At 42.3% G+C, this 21,766-nt stretch overlaps 2 protein-coding genes across 2 annotated transcripts; one reads left to right on the top strand and one right to left on the bottom strand.

Annotated features, from left to right (window-relative positions):
* The first annotated feature begins 5,178 nt into the window (after nt 1–5,178).
* On the top strand, nt 5,179–6,664 carry LOC109428430 (probable RNA 3'-terminal phosphate cyclase-like protein). Its single transcript, XM_019704186.3, has 2 exons — nt 5,179–5,335; nt 5,400–6,664. Exon 2 carries the CDS (start codon nt 5,402–5,404, stop codon nt 6,563–6,565), a length of 1,164 nt encoding a protein of 387 aa, XP_019559731.3. The 5' UTR covers nt 5,179–5,335; nt 5,400–5,401; the 3' UTR covers nt 6,566–6,664.
* On the bottom strand, nt 6,619–7,884 carry LOC115262976 (COP9 signalosome complex subunit 5). Its single transcript, XM_029865919.2, has 2 exons — nt 7,219–7,884; nt 6,619–7,160 (listed from the first exon to the last, which is right to left on the bottom strand). The coding sequence occupies exons 1-2, from the start codon at nt 7,784–7,786 to the stop codon at nt 6,718–6,720; spliced, it is 1,011 nt and encodes a 336-aa protein (XP_029721779.1). The 5' UTR covers nt 7,787–7,884; the 3' UTR covers nt 6,619–6,717.
* Between the last annotated feature and the right edge of the window lie 13,882 nt (nt 7,885–21,766).

The following is a 21,766-nucleotide window of genomic DNA, read 5'->3' as shown; positions in this document are numbered from 1 at the left end:
TTGAGTTGGCTTGCTCTCCATGGCGACTGGTTGCGCCCGCGTCCCGGATTGAGACAGTTCGTCCATGAACACTACGTCACGGCTCTTGAAGACGTCCTTCTTCACTGGGTCGTAAAGGCGGTAGGCTTTGGTCAGCTCGTCGAAACCGACCAGGATGCACTCCTTCGATTTCGCGTCCCACTTCTTCCGCTTTTGCTTGGGAACGTGTGCCATCGTCTTCGTACCGAAAACTCTCACATGGGAAAGATCGGGCTTCCTTCCGCTCCAGGCTTCCTCTGGTGTCAATTCGTGACCTTTGGTAGGGGACCGATTGATCACGTACGTCGCAGCTGCCACCGCTTCCGCCCAGAAGGACTTCGGTAGTTTCGCCTCGAATAGCATGCACCTTGCACGCTCGACGACGGTTCGATTGACACGCTCGGCCAACCCATTTTGCTCCGGTGTGTAATCGGTTGACTTTTGGTGGATGATGCCAGCCTCGGCAAAGCGCTTCTGAAACGATTTATTACAGTATTCCTTACCGTTATCGCTCCTGATGACCTTCAGCTTGGCTCCGGTTTGCTTTTCCGCTACACACTTAATCTCCAAATTTGATCTCGGTAAAAGCGAATAACGAACTCAATCGGTAAAGGTTATTTTAACTGAAATGTCGTTGAAATTTGACAGTTCATAAAAAATAACTTGTCAAAAATAACGAAATTCGGTAGTTTACGTTCATTACTGATTATTGGCAAACTTTTTTGCCACAGCAATCGGCAATCTAATCATGTTGCTGAATTTCGGTAAAGCGCATCTGTCAAAAGTCAAAACGAAACATGTTACCGGGTGCCATCTTCGAAAAAAAAGGAAGAAGGATTTTTTGAGGCTGGGATGATTCTTGTAAGTAAAGCAATTGCACTCGCTTTTTGCTAATGATGTGTATGATTATGCTATTATCATTCAAAATTTATTGTTGCTTCTCTTAATTTTCTTTTCAGTTCGTTGGTTTGGATGAGGCGCTGCTGAAAGAGTGCCGGATTCTCGCTCCAAAAAGGGGCCAGTTTGTTTGCTGCCAGCTGAAGCTAGAAAACCAAAAGCATAATAGTCCGCACCAAACAAATCGCTCGTAAATCCACCGGAAAAAGGTAGCAGTTCACAAAGGCTGCCCGCAAAAGTGCTCCCTCGACCGGCAGAGTAAAGAAGCCGCATCTTCACCGGCCGGGAATTGTAGCTCTGCGAAAAATCCGTCGCTACCAACAGTCCGCTGTCGCTCCAGCGCTTGGTGCGTGAATTCTAAGGTGGATCTGCGCTTCGAATGTGCCACCGTTGCTGCCCTGCAGGAAGCCAGCGAAGCGTTCCGGGTTGTTCGAGGACTCCATATGTGCACGATCCACGCCGAGAGCGTCGCCATCATGCCGAAGCACATCCATCTGGTCCGGCACATCCGTGGCAGGCGTGTGAGGAGTAGGAGGAAGTGACCCCGGGAGAAGTGTGAAATTATGTTCCGGAATATGCATTTTTTTGCGTTATTTACTTGCGTGAATAAAATTGTTAACGTATTCATAATTTTTGTTTTATTTTACTTCTTCTTATCAATAAGCATGAAAGAAAACAAACATTTACTGAATTTCGGTAATAATATACGCCGAAGTTTTCGGCAACGTATTACCGAACCGCTCGTCAAAGTTTGACAGTTGATATTTGTCAAGTTTGCAGGTTAGTCGGCAATTTGAACTTTTACCGAGATTTTTACCGAGCGCTCAGCTGTTGGATTCTCGGCGATTTATTTTGCCGGCCTCGGCAAATTAAATTAAGTGTGTAGGGCGCGAAACTGGTCGAATGCGTGTAGCACCTCAGCTTCGGATTTCGTCTCCAGGAAGTAGACAAATATGCGCCGCGTCCAATCGTCCACAAACGACACGTAGTACCGGCTTCCACCTAACGAGGTTTCTTCCATTGGTCCGCAAATGTCCGTGTGCACACTTAATTTAATTTGCCGAGGCCGGCAAAATAAATCGCCGAGAATCCAACAGCTGAGCGCTCGGTAAAAATCTCGGTAAAAGTTCAAATTGCCGACTAACCTGCAAACTTGACAAATATCAACTGTCAAACTTTGACGAGCGGTTCGGTAATACGTTGCCGAAAACTTCGGCGTATATTATTACCGAAATTCAGTAAATGTTTGTTTTCTTTCATGCTTATTGATAAGAAGAAGTAAAATAAAACAAAAATTATGAATACGTTAACAATTTTATTCACGCAAGTAAATAACGCAAAAAAAATGCATATTCCGGAACATAATTTCACACTTCTCCCGGGGTCACTTCCTCCTACTCCTCACACGCCTGCCACGGATGTGCCGGACCAGATGGATGTGCTTCGGCATGATGGCGACGCTCTCGGCGTGGATCGTGCACATATGGAGTCATCGAACAACCCGGAACGCTTCGCTGGCTTCCTGCAGGGCAGCAACGGTGGCACATTCGAAGCGCAGATCCACCTTAGAATTCACGCACCAAGCGCTGGAGCGACAGCGGACTGTTGGTAGCGACGGATTTTTCGCAGAGCTACAATTCCCGGCCGGTGAAGATGCGGCTTCTTTACTCTGCCGGTCGAGGGAGCACTTTTGCGGGCAGCCTTTGTGAACTGCTACCTTTTTCCGGTGGATTTACGAGCGATTTGTTTGGTGCGGACTATTATGCTTTTGGTTTTCTAGCTTCAGCTGGCAGCAAACAAACTGGCCCCTTTTTGGAGCGAGAATCCGGCACTCTTTCAGCAGCGCCTCATCCAAACCAACGAACTGAAAAGAAAATTAAGAGAAGCAACAATAAATTTTGAATGATAATAGCATAATCATACACATCATTAGCAAAAAGCGAGTGCAATTGCTTTACTTACAAGAATCATCCCAGCCTCAAAAAATCCTTCTTCCTTTTTTTTCGAAGATGGCACCCGGTAACATGTTTCGTTTTGACTTTTGACAGATGCGCTTTACCGAAATTCAGCAACATGATTAGATTGCCGATTGCTGTGGCAAAAAAGTTTGCCAATAATCAGTAATGAACGTAAACTACCGAATTTCGTTATTTTTGACAAGTTATTTTTTATGAACTGTCAAATTTCAACGACATTTCAGTTAAAATAACCTTTACCGATTGAGTTCGTTATTCGCTTTTACCGAGATCAAATTTGGAGATTAAGTGTGTGGACAAGCTCCAATACGCCGGTGGCACGATGACCGCCGCTTGAAAATGGGAGTCGAGTTTGCTTACCCATGGCGCACACCGTGCAGTTTTCCATCGCTGACTCCTTGAATTCGATTCCGGATGCAAGACCGTTCTTCAGAAGCTTCAGACTTCGGACGTTGAGGTGTCCCATTCTCCGATGCCAGACGTCCAAGTTGACTGGCGTAGCTGCGAGCGACAGAGCGGTTTGCTCCTCGGACTCTTCGAAACGAAATAGGCCATTCGTCACATCGTGGGTACCGGTTGCGATGACGTCACCAGCGGGGACGATTACCTTCACGCCACGATTGCAAAATTGCACCACGTGACCTCGTCGCACGATTTGGCTCACCGACAGCAAATTGTTCGACATCGTTGGGATGAACTTTACGTTGTGCACGTCTATCGGTGGATTTTCCGGGCAACATTTCGGAAAAAGCTTGACGGTGCCGGTCGCAGCAATCTCCATCATACCTTTATCCGCTGCCATGACAACGCCGCTCGCCGGCCTTGGGTCGACCAGCATACTGCGATTCATGGTGAAGTGGTCCGACGCGCCCGAATCGAAAACCCAACCGTCGTTGCTATGGCAACCAGTTGTGTTCAGCACCGTGCAAAATGCCGATCCTTTCCTCGTCTCGCTTCTTACCTGGCATTCCCTCGCAATGTGCCCGTACTTGTGGCAACGTTTGCACTTCGGACCTTTCGACTGCGCAGTTGTCCGGGTTTCGGGTACGCCTTGCTTCGGTTTCGCTGGAAATGGCTTTCTTCCAACGAACGCCGTCTTGTCCGATGAGAATTGCACTTCCTGGAGCAGCTTCGTCTTGATGCTGTCGCCGGTGATGGGGGTGCCGGAGTTTTCCAGCGCCATTATCATTGGCTTGTACTCCTCCGGAAGGCCAGCCAGTAGAAGGGAACCAATCCACTCTTCGGAAATTTCGAAACCAACGCCTCGAAGGTTATGAGCGGTGGAAATAATTTCCGTTACGTACGTGTCCACGTTGCCGCACGCCGAAAGCGTCGTCGTGATGAGCTTCCTGAGTAACGCCACCCGGCGCGTCAGGCCGGTGTCTTCGAACGCTGCCTCAAGCTTCGCCCAAACCTCACGGGCCGTTTTCGCGTCCTTTGGGAAGATTCAAATATTACGTCCATCAATTTTTGGGATTTCTAGACCCCCCTCCCCCCTCTGTCACGCATTTTCCCTATACCTAATACACGTAGTGTCACACTTTTGTAGACCCCCCCCTCCCCCAAATGTTGGACGTAATTTTTGAACGTTCCCTTTACGTGCACGTAGTTGATGGGATCCAACAGAATAATCTTCGCACGTGCTCTTCTGCATTTCCTCTCGTCGACCGCCGGTAGCGTCCCATCCGCGTCGGGAATCGGCTTGACTGCTTCCCACAGCTCCTCCAGCTCCAGATACGTTTCCACCGCAAACTTCCACGTGGGCCAATTTTCGCGGCCGCTCGATGGGGGGAAGGCTTGAAAGGTTCTGGATCTGTTGCGGGGCTTGCGGAACCCGTTCCGCCCGATGGTCACCAGCTCCGAGAGACATTTTCTAAACTGCTTCTGGAATCTTCTTTTGAAAAAAATACTTGGGCCAATAACCTATTGGAGTAGGTAGGCAGTAAAACGAACTACTCTGTGCAGTGGTAGAAACAGAAGTGAAAATTTTATTTAAATTTAAATCTAGGCTACTACGATTGGCGTTCGGTCTGAACGCCTGCTATAATTATATTATTCTAACAGTTTTCACGAGTGCGAAAACGCTAATAAAAGTGCGCGATTGCATCAAATCAACTCGGTGTCTTCAGAGCACTTGTTCTCCATAGATTGAAGAAATAGTGCGCCGAAGACATCAACCTGATTTGATGCAATCGCGCACTTTTATTTACGTTTTCGCACTTATAAAGTCGCAGTTCGCAGTCCAGTAGTGAACTAAATGCGGTATATTGACTCTGCTGCAACTTCAGTCGCAGGGGCCAGCCGAGGTAAACACCATGCTGTCAAACTAAAATAAAAAACATCAAGCGCGTTGTCGTGTTTTTCGCACATGTCGGAATTTTTATTGGTTTTCGTTGAATTTAAAGTTTAATATCGTTAATTTACTATTCATATAAGCAGTACAGGTGAGTTATTCCACAGAATATAACAAAAATGTTTCGAATAATGGAGATTTTGTCTTTTTGACAGTCATGACTTGTGTCGGCAAGGAGCACAGCTACCTCATTTACCGCGGAAGCAATTTCCTCAAGCAGCGACTGATCCTGTCGACGCTGAGTGGCAAACCGGTGGAAATCCGCGACATCCGACTGCAGGACGATGAAAGCCCCGGCCTGAGGGAGTACGAAACTGACCTGCTGAAGTTGCTGGACAAGGTGACCAACGGAACGCGTGTCAAGGTGGATCGAACCGGGGGCTCGTTCAGCTACCAGCCCGGGCTGCTGCAGGGAGGTGCATTCCAGCACGATTGTTGCACCGAACGGGGGATTGGCTATTATTTGGACGTGCTGGTGGCGTTGGGGCCGTTCTGCAAGCTTCCACTGGATGTCACACTGACCGGAGTGACGAATAGCGCCGAGAGCCCCTCGGTGGATCACATCAAGGCGTCGGCTTTCGCCGCGTTGAAGCGGTTTTTGTTGGTGGATGAAGGGCTGGAGTTGACCATTCGGAAACGCGGGATCATGCCCGGGGGAGGCGGAGAAGTGCATTTTAAGTGCCCGGTGAGGAAGACTTTGAAAGCCATTCAGTGCACGAAGCAGACCATGGTCAAGCGGATCCGGGGTACGGCCTACTGTTGCAAGGTTTCTCCAGCGATGGCCAATCGAGCGGTGGAATCGGCCAAGGGAGTCATGCTGAATTTTCTGCCGGATGTGTACATCAATACGGATCAGCACAAGGGCAAGCGATCGGGAAACAGTCCTGGCTACGGAGTCAATTTGGTGGCAGAAACGACAGATGGGAGCAAATTCTCCGCAGAAGCCACTTCCAAAACACTGGAAGACGGTGGAAATCCTTCGATTCCGGAAGATGTGGGGAAAGAAGCGGCCATGAAGTTGTTGGATGAAATCTACCGCGGTGGATGCGTGGATTCGGCGTTTCAGTGGCTGGTTGCCCTATACATGGCCCTGGGGCAGAAGGATGTGTCCAAGTTTCTGATTGGACCGTTGTCGCAGTACTCGATTTATTTCCTGCAACATTTGAGGGAGTTTTTCGGGATCACGTTCAAGCTGGAGAATGCCTCCGGAGAGGAAGGCGACGAGGATGAGATGGACGACGACGAGATGGCAGGTTCGAACAAGGTGATGATTACCTGCGTGGGGATCGGGTACAGTAATTACAGCAAAAAGGTTATTTAGAATTAGAATGTTAAGTTTAATAAAGATTTTTCAAAGAGATACAAACTAGCAAATTTTACTGAGAGAATCAAAAGGGTTTAATAAGATTTATTGAATGAACTTCGTTTACATGTTATTTATTGAGTAAGCTTATACCGTATCAATAGAATCATTCACTTGGCAGTCTTCACGTTGACCGTGTTGAACAGCTTGTCCTTGGCAATCTGCGCCATCAATCCGTGGATCAGTTCGATGGAAGCCCGGCTGCAGTCGCGGGTGGCCTTCGAGAGCTTGTCCTCCGTGCGTTTTTCGTTCGGATCAGTTCCGCTGACCACGAACGGGCCACGTCCCAGGCTAGCCTCGCTCAGTTCCAGCTTCTCCGACAGATCCAGAATCTGACCGGTCGTGTAATCGGCGTTGCTCAGCAGACCGGAGCTGCCCAACGTGTTGACCCAGTACTTGTTCCACAGCGAGTCCAACAGCTTTCGGTCCAATGCCGACTTGAAGTAGGATACCTCCAGCTGGTAGTACTGCTTGCAGTGCACGCCGAAATCCTCGATTTTGTTCAGTGGGATGGTCTGGTACTCGGACGGTTCTTCGTTCGGTGGTTTGTAGCCTGTAAGGAATAACCGGAATTAGTTCCGCAATCAGCCCCGGTCTACTTCAATACTCACCCTTCGGATACGTCCGGAACGCTCCCAGGCATACCTTCCCGGCGGAGACGGTTCTGACCGGATCGACCACGATAGCCACAAACGGTTCCTGGTAGTTCTGGTTCAACATCTGCGTGTTGACATCGATTCCCGACAGCCAACAACCGTACCCCGGATGGCTATGGTACCACCCGATGGCGTTTTCACAGCGTCCCACCTCCTTGGCCGCTTCCATGTAAGCCGTCATGTACTCGTACGCCTGCGACTGGGCATTGACCCGCGTCTCGGTTCCTTCCACAGGCAGCGCAAAGGCATCCATCACCACCATGGTGTCCTCTTCAACCTTACCCAGCATCAGGCCCATCACTTCCAGCGCCCCGCCGGAGCGAGCGTGCATCACCATCTTCAGCAGAGCCAAAGCGGAAATTTTGATGTCCTTGAAAAAGTGCGGATCCTTGTCCCAGGGACGGGCCGCCAGTATCCGCTGCTGCTGTTCGGCATCGTAGCGAAAGATTTCGTCGCTCGCCGGCAGCGTTTCGATGTTGTTCTCCATCTCCCAGTTCTTGCGAGCCAGTTCGGAATCGGCCATTTTTATCCGGTGAGCGTTACTTACCGAGGGGGAAAAGCTGTTGTACGTGAAAATCAAAGAATACACGCTTAAACTGCTTCACTCATCGCATGAGTAACAGTTACTCACTGTGGAGCATCGCTGCAAATCCGGGAGAATGCGTGAAAATTATGTGTACGGCTTACTCACGCCATGAGCTGATGGCCAGTTACACACTTTTGTGCTGGCGATTGTGTCCTGACTTGTGTTGACGAACGCTTCAAAAAGAATGCGTTTGTCAAAGTTTCCAACAAAAAAGAAATAAAAAAAAGTTGTTTCTTTGTGATGATCACAAGAAGTCCCCAAAAGTAAGTAATCAATTAAAAATTAAGTAAATTAAGTGCTTAAAATTAGTTTTTATTTGATTTAGGTGAAGAACTGCATCGCTGGAACCAAGGCTGAAACACTCGGATGAATCCGGTCATCGATACCCGATGCGGAACCGCGTCTAATATGACGACTTATGCGACGACGGCATTTTTATTATTTAGGAAATTGAATGAGAATTAATATTTATGTATGTTATGATGTCAATTCCTACAGATATTAAACTTTTAATACAATGAATTACTGTATTTTATTCAAACAGTTATAAAAAAAAAAAACAATTTAATCAAAATGAGTAGCTATCACACATTTTCAGAGCAAGCGAAGCATACGCATTTATGTGTAACGGTTACTCATTCTTCCGGAATGGTGACCAAACGCTTCAATGTGTGAAGCTTACTCATGCTGCTTTGGCTTTGAAGCATTAGCTCAAAAATGAGTAAGACCCCACTTGCTCACTTTAGGAGTGCCATGGGATGAATATAAATTTGAGTAGATCTTGCTCATTATTGAGTGGACCGATCTCTGCGTGTATTGCGGCGAAAACTTCCTTTGTTTTGCTGGTCACCAAAATTCTGTTTCCGAGGATCCGTCAAAAATCTTCGGATTCTATCTGCTCTCAGCGACACCACACCAATCGATACGAGAACCAATCGAAGTAAACAAAATAGTTACAGCAGCACACCAAAGGGATGCGTTGATTTTCTCGAAAAAGTTTTAAACGAAAAATTGTATGCGCCCTACACGCTAACCCTCAGTTACCCAGATTGATGTCAAAGCGACCCAAATCGAGCAAATCTGCAGTTACTCTAAAGTGGGTAAAGGTACCTTTACTCAAATCTGGGTTACCGGTATTGGGTTCAAAATCTGGGTAAAGGTTACCCTGATTTAGACGTTTCTCATCGGGGTATTTTCTACCCATTTTTTAATAAATGAGTAAGCATGCATTGAACGGACTCCCCTAGAATTGTTGTTTCGCCGGATGAAAAAAAGTCCCAAGATAAAACACATAGGATTTATTAAGCCTCAACGAATACAAGAACATGTTAAGTATGATATAATAATTAAATAATTCCTTACAAAACTTATCCTCCAATAACGAAAATGCTCCAGATTTGAACGGACAGCTGCACCTCACATGTAACGCCTCACCCACATTGCAATGTAAAATTGTGTACATTGTGTGTATTTCGTTCTGCACCGGTTCCTAAATTATTTGGAAAATGTAATTAGCTTAATTAGCTATTGAATTATTAGATTAGCAGGTAAACTAAAAACATACCAGTCATGTTATTACTATTACAGTAGGTAAGCCACAAGTTTTCGCTTCGCGCGTCTACATCGAAGTACTTTTCCAAACATGTTGTAGCCGGACTAATGGCAAGAATATCTGAATAGCAAAGTTTATGATAAATACAAGCATGATATTATGGAAAATATGAATTACTTACCAGTTTGTAACTTTCGAAATCCGAGATTTTCCGAAGTTTTTCAGAACCTCTAACGGACTAAGTGAAAATTTTGACAAATCCCACTTACCCAATTTTGACATCAACAAACCACCAGAAGGAACTGGGTACCGAGATTTTCGCAAAGACCCGTTTACCCACAATCAGGGTGAAGGTTACTCTTTTGATGTGAGATCGGTTACCCGTATTTTGACAGCTTCTAATAACATGCAAATCCGGGTAGAAACGACCCATTCGATGGGTAGTTTCAGGTAAGCGTGTACTAGTCAATTCGTTGGGCTACACGGAAAAAACAGATTACCTAAAAAATACGTTAAAAGAACGCAAAAATAAGTAAACCGCTTGCACGGTTGTTTGAGAAAACCCATCGATGGGTAAAAAAATACTCATTTTTGAAAAGCATGAAGATCTGTCAAAACATGGGTGAAAACACGAAAACGAAACGAGTAAAAATATACCCATTTTAAGGATGCGACCATCTACCCATTAATGGGTGAAAAAGTAGTTAGGGAAATTCGGAAAATCGAGGGATTCTTCAGAATCTGTTGTTCGAAAGGGAATTCCCTTGTTTTTTTCAAGATTTTTTCTGCTCCCGCTTGCTGCAGATTTCCTGTATCACCGTCTAGATTACAAGCGCTGTATTCTACGCACAAGGTAAGTAACGCACATTGTTTTTATTACTGTCTATCGTTGTCAAAGACGAGGTCAAAGATTAATGTTCACATTCTTAACAATTTTTAGGTTACGTTATGGAGTACACAGCCAGCATAGCTTTGGGATAGCTTCAGCTTTCGGCAAGGCTTCCGGATTCCAGCAAGAATTATAAAGTGAATATAAATAACAAATTATAGTGGCTAAGAAGTGTACTATTTTTTTAATAAAGTGTATTAGGAATGACTATTGAGGGATTTGCACAAAAGTGCACGCGGCCTATCGCTTCCGAAATGTACATCCGCGGGTTTCACTCCCAGTTTACTTAATCCTTATGGGAAATAACATTGCGGCGTTTCCTACGGTGCGGCTGTTCCTTTCGAAAACGATAGACCGCGTGAACTTTTGTGCAAAGCCCCTTTTTGAAACATTTCAACGACCGCGCGGTGTTTACGTTTCAAGAAATCTGACAATATTTTCTGTTTGTTTGATTTGAATGCATTTAAAATTTACAGCTTACAAACACCATTTCAAAAATGGGTATTTTTTCACCCATTTACGGCGCCGTCGCTTTTTCAAAATGGGTAAATATTTACCCATCATTTGACGTAAACTGTGTCTACCCATTAATGGGTAAACAGTCTTTTTACCCATTAAATGGGGAGAGGCACTTCTAGCGAAAATGGGTGTTTTTTCACCCATTAATGGGTTTTCACAAACGACCGTGTGAACTTTTTACCGAGCTTTTTACCCTGCAGTGGGTTGTTTCCACGCTCTCCCGCTCGCAATGTTGTCAAAAACAAAGCGAGAAGCAGCTACACTGAACGGCGGCTTGCGGTGAAAATTACTATTCTGAGGGTAATTTAAATGCACAACGCCACTAAATTTGTGCAGACTGAGTTTCGTTTTAATTCAACAGAGTTATGTTTTCAATTTTACCATGGACTCGATTTTCAATTAAAAAAAGTTTCTGTTGGCAACCGAATTCGAACAAAGAACCTTGACATCACCAGGCTTGCACGCTACCACTCAGCTATCGAACCGGTTGATGTGCGAAGAAACAAAACGCACACAAGAAGCGTTGGTGGGTCGATTATCATGTTTTGCCATGGTAAATTTAAAAACATTTGTACACGCTAAGATCAGTTCTGGAGTTCGATTTGATTAGGTCCTAAGTAACAAAATTACAAAAATTGAGCTTTTCCTAGCAACATAATCGTCTTGAGTTACTTTATTATTCACTTGAAACAATGTATTTAATTTAACTCCTAGCGAAAAAATATAAGCAAAACTTTTAATGACGTATGTGCTAAATTTTCATAGCATCTCGTTTTGTTACTTACGTCCTTATCAAATAGCCGTAAATCACATTCTCTACAACGAAAGTCGAATGTTTGTTGTGGTTATGAAAAACTCGTTGATTGCGCTAAAACTTAATAGATTTGCTATGTTTGCGATATTATCACAACCGCAGTGCATTATTCACTAAATAAAGTACTTACTTGCATGGATTTATTAATAATTATAACATTTTTAAATAGACAACCGGTGGGTCGAATGTCCATCACCCACGAGCAGAGGGTCGTAAGAAACAAGATCAATTTTACCTAGCACAAAACCCCACTGCCGCTGCTCAATTACTTCTTTTTGTGAATAGATACATCACCGGAACAGTATACTCTTCATCTGCACGTAATTCACTGAGAGAACTTAGTTTAATTGTTAAAAAACTATAGAAAAGTAAAATAACTTAAGTGCACAAACACCGTGCAAGAGGTCGAATGAGCCTGACGAATGTAAACAGGAATCGATAAAAAGTCTTATCAGATTCTAACCTCAAAGTCGTAAACAACCTGTCAAGCTGCAAAGGGTCTGATCAGCTAGGTCGAATGTAAATGACAGTTCGGAAGAAGGTCGGAAGTGGCATTGGTTCAGATGGTCGAAAAAGAAATCTCACCGATCAAAGAGACCTAAAATTTTATTTCCAATCGATCGCACGTTATTTCTGTATAATTTGCAAATGCATAGCAGTTAGTATATTTGTTGGGATCAAATGTGTGACATGGGAGATTTTATGTGAGTTTAGCAGTTGTAATGTTAAATGAGATTTGATTTTGCTTCTCATAACTTTGCCTGCCATTTTCTCAGTTTGCCGTACATGTTACATTCGACCTAATCAAATCGAGCTCCAGAGTTTACCTTTTTTCCAAAAAGTGCACGACCACAAATATGCGTTAATGATACTCATATATAGGTAAACAAAACTCAAATATGGGTAATGTGTACCCAAATATGGGTAATTGTAACCCGAATATGTGTAAATATCACCTATAAATGCGGTTGTGCACTTTTCCAAAATATGAGTTTTATTTACTCATATTTGCGTAAAGTTTACGCAAATATGAATAAAATTTACCCATATTTTAGAAAAATAGGTAAATCGATCTTAGCGTGTATGCTTGTCATTACTACACCCTGATAAAAAATATCATAAAAATACGATAAATTTTATTGTTACAACACCATTCTTTCGAAAAATATTCACCATTAAACGTATTGTAATTTACACGGCAGACTCGCCATCACCCCTATTGTTCTATACCATTCGGCGAATGGTAAATGGCACTTTTACAATAAAAAATGGTGGTCGTTATGTATCTTAACCATAAAATTTTGAGAAAATTTTCATACACTTTTTCGCGAAAAACAATAGAATGTATTGTGTTTTTATGATACATTTTTAGGGTAATTTTCAAAAGAAAACAATATATCCTAATGTTTTTTCATTGGTTTTACAATACAAATACAATTAATTGAATGGCGTCAAATGAATCGTTGTTACAATAAAAATACAATAACATTTGTTGTTATTTGCAAGCAGTTTTCGCTTTTGAAAATCCATAGAATTTATATGTCTCGCTAACATTTATATCCAGCATTTACGAGCACCAACGGCCGCCAGAATTATATGCACATTTTATGATAAGAATCAAACACTCTGATGTCTGTATGGTATGTATTGCTTGGCAGCTGTTGATTAGATCTATCATCAATCTTTTCAAATAACTGCCAAATATCACAAGTCAGACCTCAGGTCGTATGATCCATACCATAAATCGTTCACAATTCATGTGGCCATTAGTATCTGTAAATGCTGGAGAAAAATGTTACCGAGAAATATTAATTCCTTGGTTTTTCAAAGGCGAAATATGTTTACATAACAACAAATATTATTGCATGTTTATTTTACCATCGGTTCAATTGACCCCATTAAACTAATTGTATTTGTATAGTTATCAATGGTAGTTTACTATTTACTAGGTATCTTTAATTAATTGGAAAACATTAGAAAAATCATTGTTCATCTTTTTCTTGTCGTAACGTCCTCACTTGGCTAAAATCTGCTTTTCAGCTAGTTTTCTATAAGAACTTCCTCAGTTATTCATTGAGAGCTTCCTCTGCCAACACGGCTTGACGTCTGCCAGTCGTTGAAGTTTAAGCGAATAACATTCGATAAACGAAACATCTACTGTACTCAAATTTAAAACGAAAACTATAAAAAAATGTGTCAAGTGATTTTGTATTTGATTATACAAACATTATCCAAGCAACAATAATATTTTTTAGACTATCGGGCTTTCGTAGGAGATAAGGAAAAACTACGTCTGAACAGTAGAACGACTTGTTTAATAATGATAACAGTAACTAAGCGTAACTAAGACATCTAATGAATAGCAAAGTCAACAGTTCCTTTGATTAGCTTCAACACCCCCTCTTGTTGACGTGCTTGAAGACTCTTCTACAGCAAACCAATCCTTCTGCGAAAATCCTCGAATGTTTTAATAGTCAATGATTTTGTTAAAATGTCTGCTTCTTGATCACATGTTGGAACATAGTGAATCTTGATTTTTCCTTGTCCTACCGCATCACGAATAAAATGATGTTTCACATCTATATGCTTGACACGTTTTGTTTCTTCTGTTTTTGACATAGCTATAGCACCTTGGTTGTCCTCCAAAACTTGAATTGGAAATACATTCTCCAATGGCATTAGATCATTTAACAATCCACCCAGCCATATTGCTTCACTTGTACAAGAACTCATTGCTACATATTCCGCTTCTGTAGACGACATTGCAACGGTTTGTTGCTTCTTCGATGACCATATTACGGTATTCCCATAAACTTTCATTAGGTATCCGGATACGCACTTTCTATCTATCTCATCACTCGCATAATCGGCATCAGCAAATGCATGAACAGCAGGCAATAGACGATTTTTCTGGTATGTCAATTTCATAGTTTTTGTTCCCTGCAGATACCTTAGAACCCGCTTTGCTTGCTGCCAGTGCTGCTCACCAGCCGCATCTTGAAAACGGGCCAAATATCCAACAATGTAACACAAATCAGGTCTTGTTCCCATCATTATGTACATCAAACCTCCGATCAGCTCTCGATAGGGATTCTTGCATTCGCCACTAAATTTCTCCAAATGAAGGTTAGGTTCAGCTGGGGTTTTGACAGGGTTGCAGTGTTCCATTCCAAAATTGAGTAATAGCTTATCGATTTGTCCGGTTTGGGAAAGTGTCATCAGACCTTCTTCCATCTTACGTTCCACTTTGATTCCGAGGAAATGGTGTACCTCGCCCATATCAGCCATTTCAAATTCTTTCTTCAATTTCTCTTGAATATTTCTCACTACTCTTGCATCTTTTCCAGCGATTAGTAGATCATCGACGTAGATTACAAGGTACACGGAATTCTCCTTTTCTTCCTTCACATATAGGCAGTAATCGTGACGGGAACGTTGAAAACCAAGACTGACCAAAAATTCATTAAACCGTTTGTTCCAGCATCTTGAAGATTGTTTGAGGCCATACAAGGAACGCTTCAAAAGACACACTTCTCCATTTCCAGTTGGCAGCCCTTCTGGCATGGTCATGTACACCTTTTCCTGCAACTGGCCATTAAGGAAGGCTGTCCTGACATCCATTTGAAACACCAGCAAATCCTCCGTATTAGCTATCGCCAGTAATGTCCTAATAGTTGCCAATTTTGCCACTGGAGCGAAAGTTTCCTCGTACAGTCGGAACCCGCTCGTTGAGCCACAACCTGCACCCAACCAACGAATTCGATTCGCTAGTTGGGTGAAGTGACAGCAGCACAAGGGGCGTGCGCATTGTTTTTTTTAAATCATGTTTAGGTTGGAAGCAAAAAGGAAAATTTTTCAATTTGTTTTACATTTAGAGCAAAACTGATACGTTTTGCAAGATACATATATGTCCAATGCGAGAAATAATTATTTTCCCCCATTTTCAGTCGGTGAAGTGAAAATATAAATGTTTATGAAACCACCCGGACCAAAAGCAAACACAAAACACTTTCAATGATCGACAAAATAAAGATTGCCGATGTTTTGCATTTGTTTCGAAGTAATTGTACATTTTCTTTTTTTTAAGAAATATGAAATAGAAATTTTTCTCGATTATCAGTAAAGTTTAAGAAACTAAAAACTCATTAGCTCGCCCCTCGGAATTTCAGATTGGTTGTCATTTTCAGTTTGACATTGAATTATGACATCCAGGTACTTTTTAGTTGGCTGACAGCTCAACTAACGGGGCCCCAACTAAAAAGCCACCCAACTATTAAGCCCCCAACCAGCGAGTCATGACTGTAATCCACGTGTTTACGCTGCAGAAAACCTTTTGCCACTAGCCTCGCTTTGTACCTCACAGGATTTCCATCAGCATCCGTCTTGATGGTAAAAACCCACTTGCATGGCACCAACCGCACTGCCTCTGGTCGTTTAACGAATTCCCATGTTTGGTTTTTGATAAGAGATCTCAGTTCGTCATCCACAGCCTTTTGCCAATCTGTTTGATTAGGGTGCCCTTCTATATCCGAGTATTTTGATGGAATCTGTGAATCGTTGACAGCGACAGAAAATGCTCGATAGGAAGAAACAAAATCATGTAACCAACCTGGTCTCCTGCACTCCCGGCCACTAGACCTCGGAACATTCTCCTCTTGAGAGTTCCCATTTAATTGTGGCGGGAGTGCGACTTGTTCTTCTTCCTCGGTGGCTGAAGTGTAGTCCTCATCTGCACATTCTCCATCTACTTGTTCTGGTTGTTCGCAATTCATCACACTAGCTTCAATGTCTGCTACAGAATCAGTTGACGGTGCCTTCGCTTGCATTCTTGGGATTTCAGCAGAAACGGTGATCCCAGGCGGCTGCATCTTATCTTCTTTGTAAGGAAATACCAGTTCATTAAACTTCACATCTCGTGCAACAAACATTCTGCGCTTCTCACGATCCCATAATCGATATCCGTTTGGAGAGTATCCCAACATCATGCATCGCTGTCCAGTTGGATCCAGTTTTCCACGTTTGGGCTTTGGTATCCAGGAAAATCCCAGGCAACCGAAAATGCGTAACTTGCCAACATCAGGTTTCTCTTCATTCCAGAATTCTGCAGGTGTGGCTGAACCTGACAATGCTTCACAAGGACTTCTATTTGTAACATATACGGAATTCAAAATTGCTTCACCCCATAACATCTTTGGAGCACCAGAAGAAACTAACATTGCTCTCATTTTTTCTACTATAGTTCGATTGAACCTTTCGGCTACCCCATTTTGTTGAGGTGTATATCCAACCGTAGATTCTACTTGAATTCCTTTGCTTTCATAGAAAGCTAACTGCTCGTTCGAAAAGTATTCACGTCCCAAATCACACCTTAAATGCTCAATTTTCTTTCCAAATTTAGCTGTGACCATAGCTTCATACACTTTGAAATATTGGAAAACTTCATCTTTGTTGCGCATCAGAAATACAACAGCATAATGGGAAAAATCATCAATAAAGCTTACAAAATAATGTTTCCCGTCGTACGTGGGGGGTGAAATTTTTCCGCATACATCCGTGTGAACTCTTTCCAATACTCGTTTTGTCGCTGGCCTGGAACCATTGAACGGCAGCCTCACCAACTTGCTTTCAGCACAGGGTTCGCAGAAAATTTTCTCGCATTTCTTCAACGTGTCCAATCCTAGAACCATCTCCGATTGCTTCAATTTTTCCAGATTTTTTAATCCAAGATGTCCGTACCTTTGGTGCCACAGCATAGTTTCAGCCTCAGCATCATTTTTCGTCACCAGAGCAGCATCCTTCCTTTCATTCCACATACGCAAGTAGTACAAATTTCCTCGAACTTCAGCTTCTCCCACTATTCGGGTGCCTTGCAGTATTACCGCTCTCTCTGCTTGAAAATCCACCTTTATTCCAACCTTCACGAGCTTCCTCAGAGATTTGGGACATAAACCACTTCTCCTACTCTGAATGCCACAGCCTTCCCATTGACTACTGATCTTGCTGATACGGTTCCTCCTTTGGTTGCCCACATACTTTCTCCATCTTTAGCACACTCTATCTTCACAGGTTCCGGTAAATCTTCAAGCACCTCGAATAAATCTTCATCATTGACCATGTGCCGACTAGCACCACTATCTATTATCCATTCCAGTACATTTTCTCCCAAGTTTGTCCTGTCAGAGCTTCTCATCATCAACGCAACTTCCCGATCTATTGGTACTTCAGCAACATGTGCTCTGCCAGTCCTTTCCGAAACCTTCGGGCATTCGAACCGCCTGTGTCCAAATTCACCACAACTAAAGCATTTTCCGGAAAAAACTGATTTGATCCTGCCTCTGAACGCTCCCAATCTTGCTTCATTATTTGAGCTCATAAAACCTTCATCTCGTCCATTTCGTCCTGATCGTGCAGCTAGAACGGCTTCACCGTTTACTGTTCCACAAGAATCATCTCGTCCTGCTCTCTTCTGCTCCTCGGCCAGCAATCTTGCTTTAACGATATCGATCTTGAGTTCTTCGTCTTTCAAATTCTCCAAAGCGGTTGTTACAGTATCGTACGATGATGGTAGCGTCATGAACAGCTGACTAATAACATCCTTGTCACACATTTTGGATCCAGCATTCTTCAATTGGCGAACTAATTCATCGAACTTGCAGAAATGTTCCTTCAATGATCCTCCTTCCGGCATTTTGAGATTGTGCAGACAGCGGCGAATATAATTCAAAGCAGCAAATCCAGATTTTCCAAACGTGCGCTTCAAGCTATTCCACATTTCTTTGGCTGATTCCATATCTCGTACATGTTCCAAATGACTATCCGCAATGTATGATACGATCAACGCCTTAGCTTTTTCATTACGTTCTTCATAACTTGATTTCACGTCAGCCGTAGCTTCGTCCGCTGGTGGATCATCAACGATTGCCTTCTTTACTCCATGCGCTGCCAGTTGCGTTTCGACTCGGAACAGCCAAGTATCGAAACCTTCTCCAGAAAATTGCGTAATTCCTGCCTTCTGTGCCGTAGACGCCATCCGATAAACTTCTCATCAACTCTTTCTTTTCGCAAAAACGTAGAACCGGGCCCACAACCTTTAGACTATCGGGCTTTCGTAGGAGATAAGGAAAAACTACGTCTGAACAGTAGAACGACTTGTTTAATAATGATAACAGTAACTAAGCGTAACTAAGACATCTAATGAATAGCAAAGTCAACAGTTCCTATGATTAGCTTCAACATATTTATTGTTATTTATGTGCTACGAATTGTTTTTAAGTGTAATTGAGAAATAAACTCTTTTTTAATAAAAAGTTCATGAGAACTTTGCATGCACTTTTGCAACTATATAAAAACAACTTAAATTATTTTTTACTGATAGTAACTTTAAATTATTATAGAACTATTGAAAAACAATCGAATCAATTAGTCACTGATAAAGCTAATGTTGACTTATTGGAACTATATGGGCTTGTTTTCTATTGTAAAAAGTAACAATATATCTACTATGTGTTTTATTGTGAACAATAAAACCAGTCATATGTTAATAATATTTACCATGTAATGAATGGTAATTTTTTATCCGGGCAAGGCTCCTTTCAGTGTACCTAGCCGATAATATCCGTGCGAGAAGCCAAATTTGAGTTTTTTGCCGTTTACCCAAAAGTGGGTTTATTTCAACCCACTAGGGTACTTCGAAATTCAACGCTACACGGAGAAACTGAAAAACTCAAAATTAGGTACTTTTAAACTCAATTTTGAGTTCTTTTTCATCTACCTTTTCATGCGCTCTTTCTGTTGTTGTCAGAGAGTGAAGAGAGAAACAGCCCAACTTTTGCAGTTCCGTGCGTCAAGACAACACTGAGTTTCTAGCACAGTACTCAAATTTGAGTGAAAACAACCTACACTCAGAAACTGGGAAAGTCAGAAAATGACTATATTTTATTCATTTGTCAACTATGTTCAATTTATGCATATCAAATACTACAAATTATGCATTAAGAATCTGAATTTAAGACATGTTATGAATAACTTCTGTTAAGTTTTCAAAAATGAGTATTTTTTAGAACGAATACATAAGCCCCCAGCCATTGCGACTTAAGAAGTTTTTTCGTGGAAATAAACTGTTGCAAAGGTAAGTATTTAAGTTTTCTACATTTATGAACCGTTTCAGTAGTTAAAATAAAAATATTTTGATTATTCATCTCAGAATGGGGAACCAAGCTGTTGTTCGGAGAGCCAACGACGCCGTAATATTCGCTTCGAATGTCTGATGTTTGGATTTCCCCGACCGGATGGCACTACCGTGGTCTAAACAGAGCGCTAGCATCTATGATTGGACCGTGTTATCGTATTTCGTGACAATATTTATTCTCCATTCATTATTTTCAAACCTATGTGGTACATGAGAAATAAAAATCCTGAAAATACGATGTAAATAACATATAAAATAATTATTTACTAAGCTTTAAAACAAATGGATCATAAAAAATTCCAAATTCTAGAATTTAGTTAGAAAAATCTAAAAAATAGTCATTATTAAACTAAACGGAATTAAGTTTAGCTAAAACTTTTCCCGATTTAGTCATTTTATGCATGAACCCAGTCGAACCGTCATTTTGCATGAAAAATATGCATTAATGACTTCTTTTATTTCTGAGTGTAGTTAAAATTTCGGTTGGGTGGAAAAAACTTAAAATTTGGTATTTTTTTCACATGGAAGCAAGCGGGAACAACCCAACAAAAACATCGATTCCATCAACTCAAAATTGGTTTGACGCACGCAACCCCGAAGTTGGATGGAAAGAACTCACTTTTGGGTAGTTTCGTCTCTCCGTGTAGGTAGAAAGAACATTGCGATGGGTTGCAATTTTCTGCCGGCAAACGGAAACTACCCACTCAGAGCTTTAACGCGGTATAGCCAAATTTGGGTTCTCGCACGGAAGAGCCGATATGAGTGAAAAGAACCTATATTTGGGTTGATTTCTGGTTCCGTGTATGTTTAGGTGGGCTTCGTTTTAACTGGGCGCCCGTTAGGGGTCATGCACAAATTACGTCACGCTTTAAGGGGGGATGGGGGGGGTTTTGCATAACGTGACGACCCATGCAAAAATTTTTGAGGTCTCATACAAAAAGTGTGACATAGGGGGGGTTGAAAAATAGATGGGCTATATGGGGCTATAGCCCAATTAAAACGAAGACAAACGTCACTTTTTGACGTGAAGCGCGATTTGGCGAGGTTGGTAGCCCTGAATTTCTATGAGCCATTTTACGAGACGTTTCGGATCAGCTGATCGCTCTTTTCATGAATGAAAATTTGACAGGAGGTTGCGCCCAAGCCCGTGAGTGTTAATATCAATATCAACACTGTTGTCGTTTCGTAAAATAGACTATTGTTGGAGGTAGTTTGACAGCTGAAAATTCAGCCCAGTTAGTGAAAGTGTTTCACTAACTGGGCTAAGCCCTTAATGAAACGAGCGAAAGTTGAATGTATAAGCTTCACCAAGAGCTTCACGGTAAAAAATCTTCACGACAGGGATGGAAAATGATGTAGATTACAGCTGAGCATACACAAACCAAAACAAACCTACTCGTGAAGGAGTCCGAAAATATTCGCGCTTTAAACAAAGCTGGCAAACACTCGCCTGTCATTCGCGAGGCTTCTCTGAGTTTGTTTTTTTTTTGAATTTTGCTGAGAAACACATTTTCACGACTGGCAGTGTTGCTTTTCAGGAACAATGAAGCATAAATCATTAGTTTATGATGAATAATCACTAGATTTGCTATTAGGCGCTGTCCATAAACTACGTAGACTCATTTTGGGCAATCTCAGACCCTCCTCCCCCACCGTAGACTTTTGTTCATACAAAATTTTCGAAATTTGTATGGAGCGTAGACTTTCTATTTTACCGTCTACCCCCGTTGGTTTGACCTCATCTAATCTGAACACTTTTTAATTTGACCCCCTCTAATCTGCACATCGTTCAAACTAAAAATAGTTCAAACCGAGGTTCAAACGTCATTCTGCTCATGGAACGGGGTGAAACGGAACGCAGAATCAAAACAAAACAGCAAAAAGGGTTGCCATCAGCGTGTTTTTTGATGCCCACAGGGTTACTAGAAGTTCAAATTAAAAAATGAACCTCGTTG

The sequence above is a fragment of the Aedes albopictus genome, chromosome 1 (genome assembly GCF_035046485.1).
Source record: "Aedes albopictus strain Foshan chromosome 1, AalbF5, whole genome shotgun sequence".
Taxonomy (NCBI): Eukaryota; Metazoa; Arthropoda; class Insecta; order Diptera; family Culicidae; genus Aedes; species Aedes albopictus.
This window is presented reverse-complemented; position numbering and strand designations above follow the sequence as displayed.

Excerpts from the sequence above, each read along its gene's own strand:
- LOC109428430 (XM_019704186.3), top strand. The coding sequence starts at position 5,402 with ATGACTTGTGTCGGCAAGGAGCACAGCTACCTCATTTACCGCGGAAGC.
- LOC115262976 (XM_029865919.2), bottom strand. The coding sequence starts at position 7,786 with ATGGCCGATTCCGAACTGGCTCGCAAGAACTGGGAGATGGAGAACAAC. Across the intron at positions 7,161-7,218 it reads GTTCCGGACGTATCCGAAGG|GCTACAAACCACCGAACGAA; the intron begins GTGAGTATTGAA and ends TATTCCTTACAG.